The sequence below is a fragment of the Macroventuria anomochaeta genome (genome assembly GCF_010093625.1).
Source record: "Macroventuria anomochaeta strain CBS 525.71 unplaced genomic scaffold BU25scaffold_20, whole genome shotgun sequence".
In the NCBI taxonomy this organism is placed as follows: Eukaryota; Fungi; Ascomycota; class Dothideomycetes; order Pleosporales; family Didymellaceae; genus Macroventuria; species Macroventuria anomochaeta.
The window spans coordinates 75,073-92,061 of NW_022985381.1; the positions used below are offsets into that span (position 1 = coordinate 75,073).

Here is a 16,989-nt window from a genome sequence, read left to right on the forward strand (position 1 = left end):
GCGGCAAGCAGAGAGCCTTCAGCTTCACCGAATTTTCTGCTGCATGGAAACCCATCTCTATTGTCTGCTCCAAGATCGTTCTGTGCACTTGCGCGTGCGTTGACGATCGTGCGCAGCGCTCATGGCGGTGGGGCGAGCTCTAGGGCTTTGTTTACGCTCTGACTCGTTGCTAGGTGACGGTGACGCAGGGTCCAGCACCACCTCGCGATTTGGATATACTGTACCCACTCCACGGCCGTCATTCAGCTGCATCACCACCACCGCCCTATTTCTATCCGAACTCGCTCTACCAAGGACTCCCGCCGTCCACCATCCTCAACCTGGATTCCACCACCGATTGAACATCCCGAGCGCCTGCATTGTTGTAAACAACAATAGCTCACACATCTCCCAAAATGGCGGAGAACTACCAGGTTATGGAGGAGCTGGGCAGTCAGTGTTTCAGATGCTCGCTATGTTACTTTAAGGCTGACAGGCGTAGGCGGGTCCTTCGGAAAGGTGTACAAAGCTATCGAGCGCAGTACGGGCGAAACGGTTGCTATCAAGCACGTAGGTGCTCTTGCATTCCACATAGGGCTCACATGCTCACGTGCCTAGATCGACCTCGAAGACAGCAACGAAGAACTCGCAGACATCCAAGCAGAAATCGCGCTACTGAGTACCTGCCACAGCCCATACATCACCGAGTACAAGACCAGCTTCGTCAAGGGCGTCAAGCTATGGATCGTTATGGAGTACCTCGGCGGTGGTTCCGCTGCCGACTTGCTTGCGCCGGGACCAATGAGCGAAGCACACATTGCGATTATGTGTCGCGAGCTTCTGCTCGGTCTTGATTACTTGCACTCAACCGGCAAGATCCACAGAGACATCAAGGCTGCCAACGTGCTCTTGACGGACAAGGGCAAGGTGAAACTGGCCGACTTCGGTGTCGCTGCACAGTTGACGAACATGAAGTCGCAGCGCATGACGTTTGTCGGAACACCATTCTGGATGGCCCCGGAGGTCATCCAGGAGGCTGGCTACGACTTTAGGGCCGACATTTGGTCGTTGGGCATCACTGCCATGGAACTGGCTGAGGGCGCACCACCATACGCTGGATCGCACCCCATGAAGGTGCTCTTCACAATTCCCAAGAACCCAGCCCCACGCCTTGAAGGCGACCAGTTCAGCAAGGAATTCAAAGACTTCATCGCGCAGTGTCTGATCAAGGATCCAGATCGACGCGCCACTGCGAAGGAGCTGTTGGAACACAAGTTTGTTCGCCGAGCTGGCAAGGTCGAAGCTTTGCGCGAGTTGGTCGAGCGCAAGCAGATGTTCGATGCGAAGAAAGACAAGGACGATGTGTCGCACCCGAAGTACTACGAGGAGACTATGTAAGTGCACCGCCTTCGACCCACAGAGAAGCACCTAACACGGCCATAGGAAGGACCTCTCTCCAAAGGGCGAGTCGGACGACTGGACTTTCGATACAGTCAAGGCTGGCACTGTGGCTCCAGCAGCACGTCAGACAGCCAGACGGCGCAAGCTTGCTCGCATACCTTCTGGAGACGAAGAGGCAACCGCATCTCTAATGCAACATATGAACCTGGACGATGCACCTTTAGGTGTCGTTACGGATTCGCCAGTACCAGTCCGCACTCGATCTTCATCTCGCCAAACATCTTCCGGAACAGCGTTCCGCGTATCTTCAGGAAACACGCCCACTGCTCGACGCGTTAGCAACGCACCCAAGCAGCCCCTCGGCGTGGATCTCACCTTTGGCAATTCGCCTTCGACTGTCCAACGCTTCAAGCGGATCTCTAGTGGAGAACGCCACGCAGCACTGCGATCGAACCCACCTACAAACCAGAACAACTCGTTTCACCCCAACCCAAGCGCTGCGACATTCCGCCCATCACCACCCAACGCCGATCTCATGTTCGACGTGAACGACGTCAACAACGAGAACGAGCCGCCAGAGCCAGAGTATCCGCCTATGCCGGTCACAAAGGATGCGCTCTACGGACGTCGAGCGTATAGCAAGGTCCTTGATGGAGTCTTTCAGGAGGCCTACGCGGACACTGGGTCGCCGCATCAGCGTGAGGCAATGGGGCGGGTTGCTTCTGCTTGGGCTCAGCTTGACGAGATTGACCCACAGGGGGAGTTCATGTTGCTGAAAGCTATGGTCGACCGCCTCAAGGCAGATTCGAAGCTTGCTGCAGCTCTGGGTATCGAGGCACCGGCGCCACAATCACCGCTCAAGCGTAACAACACACAGGGAAGCGAAACAAGCTACGGTGGCACCACGATCCATGGAAATGGCACAACCCGCATCCGCTCCAACACAAAGCTATCTTCTTCGTCTCTCAGCAAGTCCTCGGCATCAGAAGACTACGACTCCCCGTCTGCCCCCGTCGACACGCCCAACGGCACACCAAACGGCTCGCCCACCAAGGGACCTAAGCTTGTCCTCGCGCAGAACAACCCTCATCTGAAGTCTCATCGCCGCCGACAGAGCGCGTTTGTCGTTGGTGAGAAGTCATTCGGCAACGACTCTCTGCCTATCGTCGACGAGAAGAAACTGCCAGGCCACGTGGAGAAGGGAATGGAGCAGCAGGGCCTTCTCGCCGACATTCTATACGGACAATGGATGTCTGGCTTACGCAGTCGATGGCCTGCCACCAGCTAGATACGAGATCCTGACCTGATCTCTGTATTGGTCTCGGCTCATCTGCATACCACATCACAGCACACGTCTTGGCACGTGGTGCTCATCTTGAAATCATGCACATATCTTCATGTCTCTCTTTGTTAGCACTTATCACGATCATGACTCACGACCCTGACGACACGCCGGTTGCGTTGCGTTGGAGTAGTGAATCGCCTGATTTTGGTAGCGTGCGATTGTACGCATATGAAAAGGCGTTTTTGGTTGCTTTCCTTCTCTTCGTATACTATTGTGAGCGCCTCTCTTTGTACCGGCGAGCCAGGAAGCAAGTTGGTGTGGCATTTGTGTAAATAGACTAAGGTGGGCAGTGTATAATAGAATACGAACTGCATCTACCTCCAAAAACACTCTGATCTTTTCCAACCCGCATGTTGCCAAATGACTTCCCTACCTTCGCACGGCTCACATCAAGTGAGCTTTTCCAAGCACATACTCACACACTCCAAGCTGCTCCATCACCTCCGCGAACCGGCCCAGTGCCTCTAGGAGCTCCGTGTCCTCGTGCTCGCCGTACAGCAGCTCATACACAAACTCTACGAGCGCCGTGCATGCTTCTTGCTTTTCCTGTCGCTCAAGTTCCGCATTCCACAATTCCATGAGATCGTGCTTGATCTCTGCCCAAGGCCGAAAGACTGAGGTACTCGCGGTAGTGGGCATTGCGTTGAGGGCTGATCCAGGTGTTGAGAGGAAGGAGATAACGAGGATGAGGGAATGCAACTTCATTGTGTGGGTTGTTGGTGGAGGGAAGCCTGTGGGGGAGGGAGTTATAATTTCTATCTGACTGACGGCATTGATCCAGTATGGGAGAGATTGTGTGATGCGTGTTTGTTTGCGAGAAGTTTTTTGGGATTGGTGCTGGTCTTTTCGCTCTCAGGGTCTCCCCGCCACGTTCTGATCCTTTCCTTTCCTTTCCTTTCGCGACAATTCTTCGCCGCTTACCACGCGCGGCCATGACCGGTACGAGAGCCCATCGCAGCCCGCCGTACGACCTGTAACCCCGACAATTGCAGGCAGTTCCAGCACAGCTAGCTCGTCAGAGCGAGCAACCTCGTCACCAGCAATGCCCTCCTCCCTGCACTCAACAGACGCTTCCAGCTTATCCTCCACCTCAGCGCTCAACCCGTTCAGCCGAGATGCGAACCACCAAGACCTGCTTATCTTCCTTCCTTCCACTGAGTCGAACCCCTTCGCCGCCTGCACCGACTGGCAAACTCTAGGCTTCGAAGACCCCCACGCCACTCGCGGTGGACGACGGTATGCTGCGGATGCTCTTGCGGATCCGGGGGAGTGTAATATGGAGATTATGGGTTGAAGGGGGTGAGGTGTGTGTTTGAGTGTGTGGGGAGGTGTTGTGCTGGAAGGAGGATGGGCTGGGTAGGGTTGAGATTTTGCGGAAAGAAGATGTAAGACACAGACACGGAAGCAATGAGCTGACTGACGAAGTTGAGTTTGAACGCTGCTGATAGAGTTATAGCTCTTCATTAATATTATCATCGTGGTTATTATCCTTTTGCGGTACCGACCATCTACAAGGGCCCGTTGCCGAAGCGCTTAGCATACATACCCAGCGCCTTGATTGGGAAGATGAACTTGTAGTTTGGGTAGGAGATCATACTGCCACTTGTTAGCTTATTTCTCATCAACGCATCAAGATCATGCTTACCAGCTCTTGTTAAACACTCCCTCAATAGCCTCCTGCTTCCACTCTCCATTCGCCTGCTGTCTGCTCATGATCATCTTAAGTGCCTTCCTCAACGGCTCCTTATCCGGGAAGCCTCCCTCCAGCATCGCAATAACCACCCATGCAGTCTGCACAACCTGGCTCTTCTCATGCTGGCAATACTCGCCAGTCTCACAAGACTTATACGTCTCGCCCCAGCCACCATCTTCCATCTGGCGATCAAGGAAGAATTGACATGCCCTGCGCACACGCTCGGAGTTCTCATACGTCTCACCAACACTCTTGAGAGATTCCATGGCAAACATGGCAGCGTACGTGAAGCAGATACCCCAAGCGCCGTACCAAGACCCATCGGGCCGCTGCGCAGAGCGGATGTAGTCGACAGCACGGTCGCGGAAAGCGACTATTTCTGCGCTGCGGTAGGAAGGGTAGTGTTTCTGGAACATCTGCAGGGCCGTGACAACAGCGGTCGTACACTCGACGTAGTCGTACTCGATCATGATTCTGCCGAAGACTTCGGCAGCATTGAGGTGCTCAAGCAGTTCGGAGCCGCGGGTCGGTTCGTAGGATGCGCAGCCACCGGAGGAGTTCTGCATTGTGAGGAGGACATCGATTGCGTCTTTGAGTCTGCGCTCTTCGACGAGGGTGGGGTAGTCGTGTTGGTTTTGGAGAATGAGGGTTGCTTTGAGACCTTCTGATGTGCAGTCGCTGACTGCGTAACCTTGTTTGCGCGTGCTGAAGCCCCAGGCGCCCTTTCGTTGCTGGCGGTAGCATGCTTGCTGGTCGTCAACTTCCGCCAATATTTGTTGGTCCTCAAGGAACTCCAGAGCCTTGGTGAACATCGGGCGGTACTGTTTCTGCGAAAGGAAGCCGCATGAGTCGGCCGCGAGGACAGTAAAGGCTGTATCCCAAGTCTGTACGCCATTTGTGCCGTTCATAAGCATGCCTTCGTCTTTCATCCAAAGAAACTCGGGCAGTGTCTTCAGATGCTCCTGAAAAGCGTAACCTTCAGGACCATGCTTGATATATGCACATAGCGTGTTCATAGGTCCGTTGACTGGTCCAAGGTTCGAGAAGTCCGTGTTCTTGTCCTCCGCTTGGATCAACCACCAAACGTGCTTTTCCGCGCGCTCCACGAGCCATGCAGGCCTTAGGTAAGGACCCCAGATGACCGCAAGGAACCAGAAGAGCAGCTTCAGGATCCAAGCCTTGGGATGATAGTCGTCCATAGGAGAAATGCTGTTACGGTGCGCACTAAATGTGATAGTTTCGAATGGCTGCGTAAGTAACTCTGAACGCAGTTGTCGCGTCAAGTCGTTCAAGGGATACGACCATCGCTTGGAGTAAACATATGACATAGGCAAGAAGACATGGCGCATATGGATCCACCAGCGCCACGGTGCGATGGGCATCCAGTCCGGTAGCAACCACAGCTCCGGTGGCACAGGGTTGACAATATCCCACTCCATGACACCAAGCACGCTCAGCCAGAACTTCGACCAGTGAGGTCCATTGAGTGCTCCGCCCAACTTCCATAGCGTGCTGCGCGCCTTCTGCATTCTAGGGTCCTCTGGATCTACGCCGAGCAATCGCAAAACTGTATAGTTCATAGCTATGCCGAACACGCTGCTCTCGCCCTCGATGTGTAGCCCCCAGCCGCCATCTTCGGGATGCGCGCGCGCGAAGAGGTAATTCTTGATTTCGATTGCCCGTTCGGTTGGGATTGGTGTCTCGGTGACATACCAGGTGATGACCAGCCCGGGGAGGAGGAACATAGGTCCGCCATACTCGCAGGCCCAGTTTCCAGGCGGTAATTGGAGTTTCGAGAAGAAAGAGAGTGCATTTTCGGCGGCTTCGAGCGGTGTCTTTGCGGTCCGGAGTTCTGGGAGGCCCTATCAACTTCGCAATTAGTCTTTGATTTCACAGGGCAGACATATAGTCTTTTGCTGCGCCAGCAGTGCCGTGACTTTCAGACGTACCGTCTCCATACCCAAGAAGTACCTGTCCGCTGCACTCTGTGGCCACTCCTCTACCTCCTCTTCACCCTGCAAATAATGCCATGTCTGACATCCCCGGTCATCTCTTAGCCTCCACCTTGTATAGTCCGTCTTCTGATCCCTATTTGCGCCGGTCTTCACACCGATAGGTACTTGTGTATGGCCGTTCGCCCCACGTTTGGTCATGCCGTTTGTGGCGCCGTTCGCCGTGCCATTGGTCGCGTGTTGCATGTTTATTAAGTAGTCGTGTACGTCGTGATTATTGTGTAAATCTCACACTGGCATCGTGGAGCGCATGTGGGATTGTTGAATATTTGAGGTGACTTTTGGTCGGACATCTTGGCGTGAGCAAAGGCGCGTTCGACGGCGAATCACATGTCTTTCTCGGACATTGTGAGTTGAACATCTTCCTGTAATACACACGCGACGTGCAACTCTCGGGAACCTTGGGAGCTACAGTGTAATGTTGCGCACGGAAAGCTTTCCTCGTGAAGTTTACTGTACGTTTCTATTGCGCGGCCTTACCAGTGGCAGAGGTAAACAGCAACTCCACCTCGTCTACAGGTTAAGAGCAACTGCGAGACCGAGAGCGAACAACAGCTGAATCATGCTTGGAGCCATTGAGCACATTCCTGAGTCGACACAAAAATCCATCCAGTTCGCAGGATTCACGACAATTCCTCGGCACCCTGGGCAGGCAGATTCGGATGATCGACAAATAGCAGCGCATCGGCTCACAACAGCCGGTCACACCCATCCTTTTCCACCTTGCTCACATCATCACATGTCGGACGCTCCGTGCATCTCCACTTTGAGCCTTAATGTGGAGATGTAAAGGGGGTCCGCGGGAAGAGCTTTGCTCCGGGCGCCGAGGCAGGTGTGATGGCATCATGGGAATCGTGATCGTGATGCTGATAGGGGAGAATTGCATGCTCTGAACCGGGGTGTGCTCCGCGATGAGTCGTACCATGTTCATCGAAAGAGGATCGTGGTGGCCGAATGAGGGATTTGCATGGCCCACGTGGGCATACGTAGAATTGAAAGGAACTGTGTAGACTGCAGGGGTGGGGACCAGATGTGAAGGCAACGATCGGTATTACTTAACTCGTAGTTGTACTATTCTTTCCTTAACGCTCAGTACTATGTACAGCTAATTCAACGAGCGACCGCCAGGGCGCGCTTATGCGCAAATGTCAATGCCAAAACGCGTGTGAAAAACCAATGAGTTCTATGCAACGACCAAACAAGTCCCAAAAACCTCAATGCTGGAGTAAACGCCGTGAAAACACCGCTCATCGCTGTACTCATCCACCATAAGTCTTCAATCGTCGTGTCGTCTGTAGGGTGTGGGTATCGAAGAATGGAAAAGGAAGGCTTAGTCGCTATCCGCATCCGGATTGGCGATGAAAAGACGCGTGTTGCTCATCGTCGTTGTCCGCTCGTCCACACTGCCCTTTCTCATCAAATCAGAGTTCTTGATAACTTCGAGCTTCGGCAGTGACTTCATTGGGGCCACGGCGCCAAAGTTTCGTTCCTCGCTACTGCCGCTGCCGGTGGAGAGATTTGTCTTTGTCTTCTCAACAAAGTAGTCGTTCGCTTCGTAGTTCGGGTTCGGTGTGGGTTCCTCAGCCAGGTCGCCGAGTTCGTCTGGTGACGAATTTTGCGGAGGTGAGGAGTTGGAGGAGATGCGACCGGCAGGGTTGGCGTAAGAGATGCGGCGGCCTGAGCCTAGCGAGCTGCGACCAGAACCGGTGCGGTGGTGGTACTGTCCTCCAATCGAGCCATTGTCGTCATCGTCGCCCTCGTCTACCTCAGAGGCGCTCAGGCGCATGGGCACGCCCGTACCGGTGTAGGTAGTGGGCGCATACAACGTAGCCTTGGGGGCACCGTGATGGCGCACCTTGGATCGCACGCCGGCAGCCATGCTTGAGCTGCCTGAAGGACCCCGTGCAGGAGCGTTCTTGCCGCCAGCGACTTCCATGTTTGCTCGCATCCTCGCCTGGCGCTGCTGGGCCTGAATGCGAGGGTCCTCATACTGGGCCCTGTCACACCAGACCGTGGCCTTCTGTTTCCGCATGAGGGCGACATAGGAGGTGGGCGAGGTGCCTGAGCGAGTGGACGAAGAGCGGCGGAGGGCACCGCTGTTGGAGCGGTTTGGCGTGCCGGTGGTCGAGCTGGTCGACGACGTGGGCGTGCGGCGCAGAGAGCTCTGGTACTGCGAGGGGTACTGGGGATATTGCGAGTTCATGGTGGAGGCAGTGGGCGAAGGAGCAACGGGGAAGACGCCGGAGGAGGTTGTTCGTGTGCGGGAGTGGCCCATCTGGCCGTCGCTGTACTGTCCCTGCGGCGGTCGCACCGCGATACCGGGATTTGCTATAGGCTTGCGGCGGACGGGCAGTGGCATTGCACCACCGTAGGACGGGACCTGTGAGGGTTGTGCCATCACAGCGGCCTGCATGTTTGCCCTCTCCTCGCTTGACGATCACAAACGCTGAAACACGGATCGACACAGCCTTGACGTCAAGGCAGGCGCGTCAGGACAGGAACGGTAGGAGCAGTGAATGGCAGTTGCACTCAGCGCGGGAGCTACCAGCGCGTCCACAGAGCGGCTCTGTATGTTTATGTACTGGTAATGGTGATAGGCCGTGTGCCACTTGGCGCCCCGCTTGCGTGCGTGCGTTCGCTGCAGCCCTGCAGAATTCCGAATGCACTTACTTCCAACCGCTTCCAGCGATGGTCTGATGCGCTGAGAGAGAATTGGTGATGCTGAGGGTAGGAGTAATCAGACGGCGTCTTCACGGAACCTTCGAGTAGCAGGAGAATTTTGCGACCTGTGGGTGACTGTCGCGGGTTGCCGTGGATCGCGGTGTGAGTTGCCTTAATGTATCAGGAAGGGAAGGGCCTCTGGTTGTGCCACAGCGCTAGGGAAAGCTTCTATCGAGAGCTAAAGAAAGAATTGTTAGTTGCGAACACGAGCCACTTTTCAACTCAGAGGAGCTCATCTGACGCCTGCGTTGTTCGAGCATAGTGCCGAAGGCGCCAGGACAACGTGGGCTCAGCGTGCGTGCAGCGTGTGGAGGCATGGCGCGAGAGCTGACTTACTCTTCCGTCTTGCGTCCAATCCAATGTAGTAGCGGGCGCACAACCTCATTCAGCGCCCTGAGGCTAAGGCAACGTACGCGAGATGAACTCGAGGAGTGTAGCCGGCTGTGTCAGCGACAGTAAGAGAATGTGTAGATGCTGCATGCAGTAATAGTTGAGTTGCCAATGCGAGCTGCCCGTCTCAGACGCGGACACGCGAAAGTTCTTGTATGCTTCTCCCGTGCTTGCCGTTCCTCTCGATGGCGCTAGGTACTTGAGCCATTCTTTGGCCCACCCACCATGACGGAATGCCATGAACTGCTCCGACGGCGTGCTCGACGATGCGGTAGCTCAGCGCTTCCAACATGATCCCATCCCTGCCATGTCCATAGCATCCTCAACTAACGCTTGAAAACTTGGAATTCGCAGGACGTGAAGTCCAAACAACCGCATCCCGGAGTCTCGTCCGAATGCGGCTTACAGCTATGGCGCGGCAGAGCTGACCATGGTCATGTTCCTTGTCTACTGCACTTGCTCGCTGCATTCACAGATCCCGCTGGCATGGCGTCGAATCACCTCCAGACATGGCGCCCAGCACGCGAGAGCGTGCGGGCGCTGAGTCGCTGGCAGTGAGTGATCGACTGTTGCATCGGATACATCGCGAGTGCTACGTTTGACAGATCGCTTGTATGCTGCCATGTGTCTCTGATCAATTGCTGTACTCCAAGCGCCAGCTGCTTGGACACAATGTTATGACCTCAAGTCATTATCCGAAATGCCTCACTAGGGATGTCAGATCACGATGCTTCAGGTACAGTGCCTGTGCCCTGTTTTTAAGGCAGTCTCTCGATAAGCCCTCAATGCGGCGTTAACCAAGTTTGGGAGCATCACAATGTGGAAAAGCCTCTGCACCCCAAGCGCCTTGATCGTTTCATGGCCGCACAGTTGTTGAACCGCTTGCTGTTCCTTGATGATGAGCCGCTACGACCCCCAGGTGGGGTTGGTCTGCATGCAAGCTCATGCAGCCGCGCAGAGCATCCCACTTGATCTCTGCCCCCCCGCTTGTTAACGAACAGCCGAGCAAATCCACGAAAATCACGGTGCTCGCTTCAGTTTTCGTTGAGATTCGTTTGACGAACGGATCGCACAACAGAATTGTCGTTCGTCGCCGACGTCAAATATCGAACACAGCCACCTCCCTGCAGTGACCTGTATCGATTGCCATCATAATTGTGGAGTTGCCAGAAAATATAGAAAACTGGAGATGTGGCGTAGCATCCCAGAGCAACATCGTCCAACATAGGGACCCTGAAAAGTTGAACACGGTAAGCAGATGCTGATCTCTTCGTGTTGTGTACAGGGGAGGCTGCTGCGACCCCCGTATCCGGCAGTTTATTTTTGCAACAACACGGAGAAATGTTTGTAGGCTTTCGATGAATTGAAGACCTCATTGTAGTAGAACGTTGGTCACAAGCGTATATTGCATCGACCGAGAAAAGCTCCGGTCAGATGGACTTGGTGTTTCTGAAGTCAGCACCGGTGAAGCACTCGCCGTGGCGTCAATGAGCAGAATAATTAGTGAGTTAGTCTCAGTTAATGCCGACTGTTAGAGGCCCGTCGAGCGGTGAGGTTTGTCGCGCCGGCCACTTGGAGACGAGAAGAGGGGAAGGCACGACATTAGCCCTGGTGTTGACGCTTGCTCGCCTCAATTTAGTCCACCACTATCGATGTCGTGATACGTGTGAGCCGGCGCAAACACCAGCTTTGATGGAAATGCACCTGCATCGTGCGACAGCGACAGGCCACGACTTGAGCTTCTCTTATCGTGGACTGCCTTTTCCGGTTGCTAGGTTGTGCGGCATCCCCACGATCCGCTCGCTACGGTTCATGAGTGCTAGCGTACGATAGTATCGAATGGCTTGTCCCGCTGCCAGATGTCTCAGCGTCGCCGATCATCTGATCTGGCCTTTCGCTACATGTTGACGGAGAGATGGTAGGCTTTCCGGGGAGCGGGTGGCATGCCGGGCCGCCTTTCTGTATGATTGCACATAGCTTATGCATGCATTGACCAGCATGCCGAATGCTGGTGAGTAAGCAGAACGTGATGTGTTGGAAACGTGATATTGGCGAGCATGACAAAGTATTTGTTCATGCTGACGAGTCGTCACCCGAGTACATCAGGCGTACCTGAACTCACCTGGTTGCTTTTTCCCCCAAATGCTGAACCAATATGTATATTGTCGGCCAAATTGACCCTCAATACACGAAAGGGACCAAGTGGTATGGCGTCTGTTGCTTGAACTTTCCCCAAGCCTCGCCATATCTCTTCTCACAGTACTCATTGAGTACAGGTATTGCCCGCGTCGAAAAGTCGATCGCAAAGAGCGCACCAACCAGCGCAGCAACCATCGCACCAAGAGCCCAGCCACCACCGGCCAATGCATAGCCTGCCCTCCAGATCGTATATCCACCATATTTGATGTGACGAGCGACCTGCCAAAGCCCTCCGATGTAGGCCTTGCCCTTGTTCTTTGGGTCTGACTTGAAGCGTTTGCGCTGGATCTCTGCCACAAGTTCGGTAAGGATGCCGACGGTATACAATGTCCCGCCCACGACGAGAGATGGCTGAGGGAAGTCTGTCTCCTTGGAAGCTGATGTTGCGCTTAGAAGGAAGGCATAGCTGCTGATACTGTTGAAGAAGGCGTTGCCATTCCAAGCAGCACAAGCCTGTACGGCGACAGGCCTAGATTGTCAATGGCAGCTATGCCTGTATGCGCTGGGGGGCCTGGAGGAAGTGTTCGAAGTTCAAGACGGTGCAGGATCGGCGGACCAATGCCATGAGCAAGAACACCATATTGGAGAACCGGCTCGGCTGCGCGAAGCAGGAAAAAGGTCGCTTTGCCAGCAGGTGTTGGCGTATAGTCACCTCGGGATATCAGATCCAACTTCTTGGAAGCCTCCGAACGAGGGTCATTGTGGCTCATTGTGCTACTCTTGATTAGCTCGAGATATGTTAGCGTTGTTTATCAACATTACGTGATCGCGATGAACCGGACGTGTGAGGGTGATAGCATCGAACGCAGGCTTGAGACAGTGTACATCGTGATTCAGCGTCCAGGTGACGTCAGGAAGGCTAACGTCCGAGCGCGCGAGTTTGTGGGTAAGGAGCATGGGAGGCACTACCCATAATTCCCCTCTTAGTGAAGCCATACATCAACGAGAATGAAGTACTGCATCAACTGGATCGTGGCCTCGATCACAGAAACCTAAAGGTCTTCAGCTCACTGAGTGGATCTGTCTCCCTCTTCGGTACTAGCTCAAGCGCGTAATCCCGTGATGTTTCACATTAGCGCGTTTTCCTTTGACCAGTCGGGTAAGCCACCCCACCAGTTCTCTTTCACGTCACACAAAGGGTGCATTGTACGCGCCCAGGGCCCCAAGTTCGAGGGTCTGTCCGCTCATTTACTCATTTGGATGCTTGCATCTGCGATTTGAGTATATCTACCATGACACATTGTATATTCCAGCGATTTGGCGAAAGCGAAGGTCGTACAGTGCTTTGTTGGAGATACTGAAGAGTTGGACACACACTTGGAGCGATCGTCGTATATCGCAAGAGTAGTTACGAAGCATGAGAGAGCTCCGTACCTTGAGTCCAAAGCCGGTAATCGACTTGGAGAACTCGACATTTTTAAACGGAAAGCGTGCTGCGAGGAGAGGCTGAACGGCTCCTACCTTACACACTTTCGTTACATCCATAGTGCCTCGACCGCATTCAATTACTGAGACCCCGACCCAACATGACCATACGTTAACACACATTTCTAATGACCATTACTTTCAATGCGATATGCAGTCTACTGCAGAGCACAGAGAATGTTACTATTCATCGACCACGCCCACCACCGACGGAAGAGAAGGACGGCGTCCGTCAAATTATAGCGAACTGGTTCGACAATCACAGGCCCCTATTGGATGATCCAAACACCAAAGGAGGTGCTGTTCTATCTGCGCTATTCCCTCACCGAAGGAAGGATCGAGTGTACGGACTCCACACGCCTCTACTAGCGAGGAAGATTACGAAGCTTCTCAATTTCAATCATGGCCAAAGAGCATTGTTCGACGGATGGAAGACGGGCAATCACGGAGATCTGGGCGTATACACCGAACGAGCGATGAAACCTTGGGATGGCACCTTCTCCTCAAAGCATTCAGTCTCCATTAGGAGAATTGATAGGCTACTGACGCAACTCGCGGCCAAGTACAGATTCTCTGATGCAGCGATTCGGCAGCAGCGAGACCGGGAAGTGAAGACGGACGAGGAGCTCAAGGAGATTCTCGTACGACTGGAGTCATGGGAAGCCAAGTGGTTGGTCCGTCTCATACTTCGAGATTACTGCACTATTGCGCTGGACGAAGACTATGTATTCGGGCAATACCACTTCCTGTTGCCAGGTCTTCTAATGTTTCAAAACGATTTCGACGCAGTGTTTAGAATGCTCCGTGGAGAGCTCAGCTGCTACCCTCCTGCACCTGGAAATTCGGAGGAGAGATCGATGCGAGTGGAAGCGGCGCAAAAATTGAAGCCAGTAGTCGGCATCAAAGTTGGACGTCCGACCTTCAAGAAAGCATGGTCATTCAAGCATTGTTTTCAAATGCTCAGCAACCACGCTTGGGCAGCCGAAAACAAGTATGATGGGGAATATTGCGAGATCCACGTCGACTTGAAGAAAATGCCACAGGCCATCAAGATCTTTTCGAAGAACGGCAAAGATGCGACCTCGGACCGTGAAGCCCTACACACTACTATCCGAGAAGCCCTGCGTATCGGTCGTCCGGACTGTGCTTTCAGATCCAAGTGTATTGTGTTGGGTGAAATGGTGCTCTACAGCGACAAAGAAGAGAAGACCATGCCCTTCTCCAAGATTCGAAAGCACATCTCACGCTCCGGGTCGTTTATTGGCGCTCTACAAGACTCGCTACCCCACGAGTGGGAACACCTGATGATCGTATTTTTCGACGTCTTGGTGCTAGATGACGAGCCGGTCCTGCGTCATTGTCTACAGGAGCGCCGCAGCCTGCTTAGAGACCTAGTCCAGGTCAAACCGGGTCGCTCGATGCGCTCAGAGTGGTCCCTGCTCGACTTCAAGACAGGGGACGGCATCACAGACCTCAAGGAGATATTTGCCCGAAATCTTGCTAGTCGCCAAGAAGGGCTTGTATTGAAACCACTTCATGCACCTTACTTCCCGCTGTTATATGTACAGGGGTATCGGCGACCAGGGTACTTCATCAAGCTCAAGAAGGATTACCTGGGCGATATGGGCGGAGAACGCGATCTAGGCGACTTTGCAGTCATCGGTGCAAGCTTCGATGCGCAAGTCGCCCCGAAGTCAGACTTGAAGCCCTTGCACTGGACGCACTTCCATCTAGGATGTTGTGCGAACAAGGTCGCAGTGCAACGAACAGGCGCCAAGCCCATGTTTGAGGCAGTCGCAACTGTAAGTCTAGATCAGTGTATACCAAAGTCAGATCTCAAATACCTGAGCATCCATGGTTACGTGCGGCAAGCAAACTTGCATGAGGACGGCTCGACAGACAACTTCGGCATCAAAGACTCCAAAGGATATGACCGCCGTATGACGACAGCATTCAGAATACCATTCGTCGCAGAGATCCTGGGTGGTGGCTTCGAGAAGCTGCAAAATGGGACTTTCGAAATGTTGCGCCATCCTCGAGTCAAGAAGCTGCACAATGATCGTACTTGGGAAGACTGTGTGACCCTCGAAGAGCTCGAGGAGATGGCCGAACAGAAGTGGGATGTCCCAGACGCGGACCGGCTCGATGGACATGCTAAGGATGTCGCATTGCTGGTCTCAAAGTATGTGAGAGAATCGCAGATGACCTCTTCAACATACAGAACAACGCAGGACACGTCACCGACAACTTTCCGCAGAGCTGAAGCCTTGTCAAATCCAACACCGTCAGATGCCGTTGTTCAAGAAACACAGCAGCCAACACTCAACACTTACACAACCGCATCCTCTAGTACGCACTACTCCGGTAGCACACAAGGCGCGGGGACTCGAGCCTCTCGACAGGTTCGAATCCTTGTCCGCGAAGACACTGCCGAGCGTCTTGCTCTCGCAACGCCGCTCAAGCCTCCACCACCCGCACCATCAGTCGTATCACCAGGACTGCTGGCTTCTCCATCAACAGCACCATTACTAACATCACACCGACAATCTACCACATTTCTCTTGCCACCATATTTAACTGCGCCAGCACCTACTATAAGCAGAAAACGCGACCTTGCTCAGGTTGTTGACTTTGTCAGCCCGCCTGCAGTTAGGAGGCGCTTCAAGAGTCGCACTCCACTGAAAGATTTTGGTGCCAACGGGGCGAGGAGCCTGGGTGCGTTCGATTACGATTCACAAGAGGGAATTATTCATATATATGCAAAAGAAGGATTGACGGTCCATGTACATACAGAATTTGAGAAAGTGGAGAACACGGCGGGAAAGGAGTAGCGCATCGGTTTTCAGGAGGCGGAGGTTGGTTGATAGGAAGACACCCCAAGTATAGATTAAGTTCAAATACCGCTGAATTCACATTAGCATCACCGATCGTTCCCAGCCGTTGGGCGACCCATACACGGAAGACAAACAGCCATATGGACGGTGAACATGCTATGCAGCATTTACAGAATTGCAAATGATCAAGGGCTAATCTTAGCATAAGCCGGTCTCACCAAGGGCTCAGAACTTCACCTCCCCTCTCACTTTCTCTTTGACATGTTTTAACTCTACCAATACCTGCGGCCGCAAGGTCACTGTCGATCGATCCTTTGCTCTCTCACCTTTTCTCACTTTCACTCACGCCCCACCCATCCTGGCACTCGCTCCTCGATGTAAGAAGGTACACTCCCCATTGCCACCATCACCTCATACACATTACAACTCACTCCATATTCAAACAACCTTCGACGACCTTCGAAATGCCCTTCACCGCCACCCCCCTCCTCGTCTCCGCCATCGTGGGCTCCGTCACCACAAGCCCCACGCCCACATCACCCTCCAACCCAGCACTACGCACCGACGTGCAAGCCCTTATCGCCGCCGCCAACCTCACTGTCCCCTCTACCTCCGACGCCAACACTCTCGCCCAGATCGGCTACACTGGCTCGACATCCATCCATGCTGTCGACCACAAGAACTGCGGCAAGTACATCAAGGGCGGCTGGGACTTCGACCTCAACGCCAATCCGAACTGCGCGGACATTGAGAAGTTCGAGGTGATGAAGCAGGTGTATAATGACAAGTGTGGGCTTTGCGTAGTTTTTGAGTAAGTGTATCTATCCATCTCTCTAGCATTGTGTTCACACATTGTCCCAAACCACTCCTACCACACCGCTCTCCACTCAGCTCGCTTTCCCGCAATCTCTTCCTTGCTCCAGTCACTCCTCTTCTCTCCACCGTCTCCTCTTCTCTCCACCGTCTCCTCTTCTCTCCACCGTCTCCTCT

At 53.7% G+C, this 16,989-nt stretch overlaps 7 protein-coding genes across 7 annotated transcripts in view; 3 read left to right on the forward strand and 4 right to left on the reverse strand.

Moving 5' to 3' along the window:
* Positions 1 to 395: 395 nt before the first annotated feature.
* Positions 396 to 2,668, forward strand: BU25DRAFT_343404 (Pkinase-domain-containing protein; the record flags this gene model as incomplete). Its single annotated transcript, XM_033702953.1, has 4 exons — positions 396 to 432; positions 482 to 549; positions 598 to 1,373; positions 1,423 to 2,668. 4 exons carry the CDS (start codon positions 396 to 398, stop codon positions 2,666 to 2,668), a joined length of 2,127 nt encoding a protein of 708 aa, XP_033560727.1.
* A 1,500-nt stretch (positions 2,669 to 4,168) lies between these two features.
* BU25DRAFT_411513 (terpene synthase) lies at positions 4,169 to 7,003 on the reverse strand. Its single transcript, XM_033706570.1, has 3 exons — positions 6,368 to 7,003; positions 4,371 to 6,280; positions 4,169 to 4,321 (listed from the first exon to the last, which is right to left on the reverse strand). Exons 1-3 carry the CDS (start codon positions 6,614 to 6,616, stop codon positions 4,234 to 4,236), a joined length of 2,247 nt encoding a protein of 748 aa, XP_033560728.1. The 5' UTR covers positions 6,617 to 7,003; the 3' UTR covers positions 4,169 to 4,233.
* Positions 7,004 to 7,760: 757 nt separating this feature from the next.
* BU25DRAFT_422312 (uncharacterized protein) lies at positions 7,761 to 8,843 on the reverse strand (the record flags this gene model as incomplete). Its single annotated transcript, XM_033708145.1, has 1 exon — positions 7,761 to 8,843. The coding sequence occupies one exon, from the start codon at positions 8,841 to 8,843 to the stop codon at positions 7,761 to 7,763; it is 1,083 nt and encodes a 360-aa protein (XP_033560729.1).
* Positions 8,844 to 11,722: 2,879 nt separating this feature from the next.
* On the reverse strand, positions 11,723 to 12,450 carry BU25DRAFT_459244 (uncharacterized protein; the record flags this gene model as incomplete). The annotated part of the gene is made up of 2 exons (XM_033710264.1): positions 11,723 to 12,149; positions 12,200 to 12,450. The coding sequence occupies 2 exons, from the start codon at positions 12,448 to 12,450 to the stop codon at positions 11,723 to 11,725; spliced, it is 678 nt and encodes a 225-aa protein (XP_033560730.1).
* A 71-nt stretch (positions 12,451 to 12,521) lies between these two features.
* Positions 12,522 to 13,291, reverse strand: BU25DRAFT_411519 (uncharacterized protein; the record flags this gene model as incomplete). Its single annotated transcript, XM_033706571.1, has 1 exon — positions 12,522 to 13,291. A coding segment is annotated over exon 1 (227 nt), but the record flags the coding sequence as incomplete, so codon positions are not given.
* A 985-nt stretch (positions 13,292 to 14,276) lies between these two features.
* On the forward strand, positions 14,277 to 16,084 carry BU25DRAFT_411520 (uncharacterized protein). Its single transcript, XM_033706572.1, has one exon. The coding sequence runs from the start codon at positions 14,344 to 14,346 to the stop codon at positions 15,994 to 15,996; it is 1,653 nt and encodes a 550-aa protein (XP_033560732.1). The 5' UTR covers positions 14,277 to 14,343; the 3' UTR covers positions 15,997 to 16,084.
* Positions 16,085 to 16,463: 379 nt separating this feature from the next.
* Positions 16,464 to 16,989, forward strand: part of BU25DRAFT_459246 (uncharacterized protein) — a gene marked incomplete at both ends in the record, with an annotated part of 799 nt that continues 273 nt past the window's right edge. The window contains one exon of the mRNA XM_033710265.1: positions 16,464 to 16,810. Coding sequence (XP_033560733.1) covers positions 16,464 to 16,810 — 347 coding nt within the window. The remainder of the gene's footprint in view (positions 16,811 to 16,989) is intronic.